This window comes from Oncorhynchus tshawytscha, linkage group LG14 (genome assembly GCF_018296145.1).
Source record: "Oncorhynchus tshawytscha isolate Ot180627B linkage group LG14, Otsh_v2.0, whole genome shotgun sequence".
NCBI lineage: Eukaryota > Metazoa > Chordata > Actinopteri > Salmoniformes > Salmonidae > Oncorhynchus > Oncorhynchus tshawytscha.
In genome coordinates this window covers 5,351,758-5,359,127 of record NC_056442.1, presented here as the reverse complement: position 1 = coordinate 5,359,127, position 7,370 = coordinate 5,351,758, and the positions used below count along the sequence as shown (strand labels likewise).

The 7,370-nt window shown below is 43.4% G+C and overlaps 1 protein-coding gene across 1 annotated transcript; it reads right to left on the bottom strand.

The window, feature by feature from the left end:
• Window positions 1-482: 482 nt before the first annotated feature.
• Window positions 483-4,863, bottom strand: LOC112267692 (apical junction molecule-like). The gene is made up of 3 exons (XM_042296644.1): window positions 4,715-4,863; window positions 1,420-2,632; window positions 483-1,145 (listed from the first exon to the last, which is right to left on the bottom strand). Exons 1-3 carry the CDS (start codon window positions 4,861-4,863, stop codon window positions 483-485), a joined length of 2,025 nt encoding a protein of 674 aa, XP_042152578.1.
• Window positions 4,864-7,370: the final 2,507 nt, after the last annotated feature.

Sequence of the window (7,370 nt, the reverse complement as noted above, 5' to 3'; positions counted from 1 at the left end):
TGTCACACTTCTTTGCTTTATCTTGGCCAGGTCACAGTTGTAAGTGAGAACTTGTTCTCAACTGGCCTACCTGGTTAAAGTGTTGTGTTGTCTCTCTTGTCGTGATGTGTGTTTTGTCCTATATTTTAATTTGATTCATTTATTTTTAATCCCAGCCCCCATCCCTCTTCATCCTCCTCATCTCATCTCAGCGTAGCCCCTCTACATCGTGTCGAACATTTAAACACTCCCCAGATGTGTGAAACGTTAACATGTTGTGTTTATACAGTGTTGTACAGTATGCCTTAACAAAAATCAAACAGAGTAAACATTTTTTATTTTATTTTTAAATGCTTAGTTTTTTCATTGCATGCAAAAATACCATATTCCTCCCTCCCTGTGTGAAACTTAACATGTTGTGTTTATACAGTGTTGTACAGTCATCCATCTTTTTTATTTTATTTTTCAATCCCTTCCATGCAAAAATACCATATTCTCTTCTATCACCGTCTCAGTTCCACCTCCAACTGGCTCCCTCTTCTTCTTCTCAGTCTCTTCCTCTCCTCTCTCCTCATCTTTTCTCTCTTCTTCTCCTCCTTTTCTTGAATCTTTCTCTCCATCTCCAAGAATGCAGCTTGAGCTTTCTCTCTCTTTTTTAGCTCCTCATAACACTTCTTCTCTTTCTTAATTCTGTCTTTCATCATGTCATTATGTATCTTCATCAGCCCCTCTAACCTCTTTTTCTCTGCCTTTTCCTTCTCTTTTCTTTCCTTCTCTCTCTTTTTCTGTTCTAACTTCTCCCTCTTCTTCTCAGCCTTCATGACTTTCTTCTGCTCTTTCTCTCTCTCCTTCATCTCTTTCTTCTCCCTCTTTTTTTGCTCCTCCTCCTTGTGTTTCATCTCCTTTCTCTCTTTATCTTTCAACTTCTTATTCAGTTTCTTATTTTTCTCTTTTTCCTCCATCTTCAAAAATGGGATTTTCTGCATTTGGTTCATGAGCAGAAAGCCCACTCTTCCCAGGTAGGTCTCTGCTCTCTCTGATGAAACCATCCCATTGGAGCACTTGGAATGGGCACAATCCGCCACACTCTTCAATCCCTCCCTCGGGCTCACCTCCTCAGTGACGCTCCTCTCTTCACTCTCATTTTCAATGCCTATCCAATAATCCTAAAAGGAAGACATTGACTCTAGATGTAAAATTGTTCCAATGTGGCACATTCAATAAACAATTGAGTGATCAACATACAATGATGGCCTAATAACCCTAGTGAGGGGTGATGTTTTATACTATGAGCAAAGAGCAGGAGGGTTGGGGTCAATTCCATTTCAATTCCTGTCAATTCAGGAAGTTCTCTAAAATTCCAATTCTCTTCAACGCATTGAATTGAAATGGAACTGACCACCATCCCTGTAAAGTAGTAGGGTGAAATACGACACCTACCTTTGCCTCTTCCAGGGTCCAGGGCCTGGGTTCCTTACCCTCTGACCTGCATATGGAAGCTCCAACTCTAACAGGCATCTTAGTGACCACGCAGATCAGAGGGGTGGGCAGCTCATCATTGCGGGTTGCCAGAGTTAAGTTAGCATCTGAGACCAGCTGTTGAGCGTGAGGGCAGATATCCACCTCCACAGTAGTGCCCCTTCCTTTCTGATCTGGCTGCTTGTGGTCCTTGTCATGGATGCATGCCAGGCTTGGAGGAAGTGCATGGACAGGGCTTTTATCACCCATCAGTTCCTCTCTCTTGACAGTGGATGCAACTGCACATGCCTCTATGTCAACTGAGCACTCTGTGGTGTTCTCAACAGTCTCCTCTGGCTGTTTGTGGTCAATGTTGTGGATCCAGGGCAGCCTTAGAGACAGTGCTGTGGGTGCAGGAGGACTTTTATCAGTCAAAAACTCCTCTTGGAGGACAGTAGATACGGAAGCGGCTGCTTCACTGGCAACTGGACACTTGTTGGTTCCCTCTACTGCCGCCCCTGGCAGTTTGTAGTCATTGTCAAAGACAGGTGGCAGGCATGGAGGCAGCACTGAAGGAAGAATTCTAGCTGCCCATCGGTTCTCTCTCTTGACAGTGGCTGTACCTGCAGTGGCCTCTTTGGCAACTTGGTACTCAGTGGCTGAAACTGCAAGCTGGGGGGTTTCCGGGACATTGAATGAATTGCCAATGAGCCGCTGAGCCAGTGGTGGGAGGGAGAAAGGATATAATCTGTCCTCTTCCTTGATATTAGATATTGCCACTGGAGCAACTGAGACCTCAGTGGTTCCCTCTACTGTCTGCTGTGGTGGAATGGAGTCATCGTTAAAGAAGTGTGGCAGGTATCGATGCAGCATTGAGGAAAGATGTGTATCTGTCGACAAGTCCTCTATTTTACCAGCAGATACATCTGCAGTGGCCTCTGTGGAAACTGGGCACTCAGCAGGGACAAAGTAGGAAAATACAATGAACCGCTGTGCATCCTGAGCGCGTATGGCCAATGGAGAGGGGGGATGCAACATGGTTGGTATAGGCCTCCGATTGGTGAAAGCCAGTGGTGGGAGGGAGTCAATACAGGGAGCCATGAACTCAGTGAGTGGACGGTTGGTCACATCTCTCACATCCTGCAGGAGAAAAGAAACAGACATGATGAAAGTGATCACATTCAGTACATACATACTTTATGAGTGAACACTATTTACTTATACATCACATATACAATGCCTTCAGAAAGTATTCAGACCCCTTCACTTTTTCCACATTTTCTTACCTCACAGCCTTATTCTAAAATTGATTAAATCGTTTTTTTCGCTCATCAATCTACACACAATACCCCATATGGACAAAGCAAAAACAGAATCGTTTCAAATTCATTTAAAATCAAATTAATGCAAATTTACATAAGTACTTTGTTGAAGCACCTTTGGCAGTGATTACAGCATAGAATATTCTTGGGTATTACTCTACAAGCTTGGCATACTTGTGTTTGGGGAGTTTCTCCCATTGTTCTCTGCAGATTCTCTCAAGCTCTGTTAGGTTGGATGGGGAGAGTTGCGGCACAACTATTTTCAGGTCTCTCCAGAAATGTTCGATCCTGTTCAAGTCCGGGCTCTGGCTGGGCCACTCAAGGACATTCAGAGACTTGTCCCAAAGTCAAGCCTGCGTTGTCTTGGCTTTGTGCTTAGGGTCGTTGTTCTGTTGTAAGGTGACCCATCGCTCCCAGTCTGAGGTCCTGAGCGCTCTGGAGCAGGTTTTCATCAAGGATCTCTCTGTGCTCTGTTCATCTTTGCCTCGATTCTGACAAGTCTCCTAGTCCATGCCACTGAAAAACATCCCCACCGCATGATGGTGCCACCACCGTGCTTCCAGATTTCCTCTAGACGTGACGCTTGGCAATCAGGCCAAAGAGTCCAATCTTGGTTTCATCAGACCAGAGCATCTTGTTGCTCATGGTCTGAGAGTCTTTAGGTGCCTTTTGGCAAACTCCAAATGTGCCTTTTACTGAGGAGTGGCTTCCATCTGGCCACTCTACCACAAAGGCCTGATTGGTGAAGTGCTGCAGAGATGGTTGTCCTTCTGGAAGGTTCTCCTATCTCCACAGAGGAACTCTTGAGCTCTGTCAGAGTCACCATCGGGTTCTTGGTCACCTCCCTGACCAAGGCCCTTCTCCTCCGAATGCTCAGCTTGGCCGGGTGGCCAGCTCTAGGAAGAGTCTTGGTGGTTCCAAACTTCTTCAATTTAAGACTGGTGGAGGCCACTGTGTTCTTGGGTACCTTCAATGCTGTAGAGATGTTTTGGTGCCCTTCCCAACATCTGTTTCTCGACACAATCCTGTCTCGGAACTCTACGGACAATTCCTTCTAACTAATGGTTTGGTATTTGCTCTGACATGCACTGTCAACTGTGGGACCTTATATAGACAGGTGTGTGCCTTTCCAAATCATGTCATATCAATTTAATTTACCACCAATCAAGTTGTAGAAACATCTCAAGGACGATCAATGGAAACAGGATGCACCTGAGCTCAATTTCGAGACTCATAGCAATTCTTATGTAAATAAGATATTTCTGTTTTTAAGTTTAATACATAAGAAACAAGAACATGTAAAATAGTTTGCTCACTTTGTAATTTTGGGGTTTTGTGTGTAGATTGCTGAGAATCTTTATTTAATTTAATCCGTTTTAGAATGAGGATGTAAAGTAACAACAGATGGAATAAGTAAAGGTGTCTGAATACTTTCCTAAGACACTGTATATATCTAGTGTCCTCTCAGATGCTCTGCACCAGTCTGTACCAACCCTGGGTCTTCTAGCTAACGGGTCAACTAAGTGTAAAAAAACATGCACTACACCCAGCATAACATTTGATATTTTAGACATTTAGCAGACGCTTTTGTCCAGAACGACTTACAGTTAGTGCATTCAACTTAAGGTAGCTAGGTGGGACAACTACATAATCCTGATATGAAGGTCTACGAGAGATCGCTTGGTCTTGTTATTTTTTATTTTTTTCAAGACAAGGTAATCATAAGAACTGAGGACTATATACATAACAATACTCAGAGACATACACGAAACAACACAAGAAAAGTTATCAGACAAAATACTGTTAGCTTACATTCAATGGCATATGGCACATTTTGCCCGTATATTGACATTTATTTGCTTTAATCAATATTGTTCAACAGAACTCTAGTCGAGTTTGTCAAAGTTGGTCTTGTTACCTCCTCAATCAGGCTTGGCATTTTCCTCGTCTCAAACCAAATCCTCTTCATCTCCTTCTCCTGCTCCCTCTGGATCTGTCTCACCAGAGCCAACCTGGCTCCCAGCTCCATCATGTAGTCTGTCTGGATCTCCCTTTCCTTCAACTGACACTCAGCCCTCCTCTGTGTCAGCGTTGAACCCTCCATGTCTTCCTCCTAGCTAACAATAACTCTGGAAAGTACATAACGTTGTAGTAAGTGGTGTGTTGCTAACCAAAGAATAATACATCTCTTTACGATGTGCTCACATTTCTTCCCCTTTACTTACAATTAAGCAAGTGACGATCCCAATCCAGAGATGAATAGGCCTATCTGAATTACTTGTAAATTGTTGGCTACTAGAAAAGTGACCAAGTTCAAATGAATCGATTTTGGCTGTTCCTATCATTATGTGCACAATATCCTTTATGACATCTTCATTGTGATGCAAGTCGTTGCCATTGGAGATGAGAAATCACAACATAGACTTTAACAATCAAACTTCAGGCTCTCTCTGTACCTTACTATTGAGCCTTATTCAACCCCCTCATGTAACGCCACTCCATATTGGTCCTGGTTCTCACAAACCACACTAATCACTTATATAATATCATTCAAAAAGGTTTTGGGGGAAGAAAGTGACTCCATTTCCATCATGTACCTAACTTGTTGTCCAGTTTCATCTATTTGAATCACTCCAGTCTTCTCTTTGAGTGCCTCTGAGTGCAACTCAATTTAAAAGAGGTACATATTTGAAATATATTTATTGAGATAATTGATTGCAATATATGTTGGGGATTAACACAGAGATGGGGTTTTCTTTCATCAATATAATGTATTTGCCTTTAGGCTGGCTGACGACAACAACTGTAACATTCCATCTCAGTTGTCAGGATGAACATTTTTCTCACAAAAAATGGATTCAAGCAAACTGTCTCTCGTCAATAGTTTCACTTGTCACCATGATTGCATGTCAGGCCTACTCAAAGGGTCATGTTAGTACACAAGTCATTTGATAAGTAGTTATTCTACAGAAACATAGTTATACAGTAAGTTATATTACAACCTACCTCTCAAGTTAACAGCGTGTTCTCTTGCTAATGAAATAGGACATGAATAATATATCAGTGGTTAATTGAATCAGTCTCTTAGCACTGTTCTGTTTGTCTGTGCAACAGCTAACCTCCCAGAATCAGAATCTTGGGATGTCACAATGAAGGCCCCATTGCCATGACTACCCACAGAAGCTCTCATGTGTAATCAAATGCTGGAAACATTCATTTTTTTAGTTTTTTTTAACCTATTGAGCACAGTCATACCTAATATTTATATTGAATCCATGTAACCACATTTTTAATTAAAATAAAATGCTCTACCTCATATCTGTCACGGATCCTCCGGTACTGCTGCTCATTCCGTTCACCAGCTCCGGGGGTCTACGTCGCCTTCTAGGCGTCACTGAATTGGATTCATTACCACCAACCCTGGACTGTCTTGTTGGCCAAATGGCGGCCAAATGAATGATTGGCTTTGGGGGTGACCAGTGAGATATACCTGCTGGAGCGAGTGCTACGGGTGGGTACTGCTATGGTGACCAGTGAGCTGAGTTTAGGCTGGGCTTTACCTAGCAGAGACTTGTAGATGACCTGGAGCCAGTGGGTTTGGTGACGAGTATGAAGCGAGGGCCAGCCAACGAGAGCATACGGGTCACAGTGGTGGGTAGTGTATGAGGCTTTGGTGACAAAATGGATGGCACTGTGACAGACTGCATCCATTTTGTTGAGTAGAGTGTTGGAGGCTATTTTGTAAATGACACCGCCGAAGTTGAGGATCGGTAGGATATTCAGTTTTACGAGGGTATGTTTGGCAGCATGAGTGAAGGATGCTTTGATGCGAAATAGGAAGCCGATTCTAGATTTAAATTTGGATTGGAGATGCTTAATGTGAGTCTGGAAGGAGAGTTTACAGTATAACAAGACACCTAGGTATTTGTAGTTGTACACCTATTCTAAGTCAGAACCGTTCAGAGAAGTGACGCTGGATGGGCGGGCAGGTGCGGGCAGCAATCGGTTGAAGAGCATGCATTAAGATTTACTTGCATTTATGAGTAGTTGGAGGCCACGGAAGGAGAGTTGTATGGCATTGAAACTTGTCTGGAGGTTAGTTAACACAGTGTCCAAAGAAGGTTCAGAGGTATACAGAATGGTGTCGTCTGCGTAGAGGTGGATCAAAGAATCACCAGCAGCAAGAGCGACATCATTGATGTATACAGAGGAGAGACTCGGCCCGATAATTGAACCCTGTGGCACCCCCATAGAGACTGCCAGAGGTCTGGACAACAGGCCCTCCGATTTGACACACTGAACTTCATAAAATAACTAGTTGGTGATCCAAGCGAGGAAATCGTTTGAGAAACCAAGGCCGTTGAGTCTGCCAATAAGAATGTTGTGATTAACGGAGTCGAAAGCCTTAGCCAGGTCAATGAATACAGCTGCACAGTCTTGTCTCTTATCGATGGTGGTTATGATATCATTTAGGACCTTGCGCGTGGCTGAGGTGCACCTATGGCCAGCTCGGAACCAGATTGCATAGCGGAGAAGGTACGGTGGGATTCGAAATGGTCGGTGATCTGTTTGTTAACCTGGCTTTCGAAGATCTTAGAAAGGCAGGGTAGG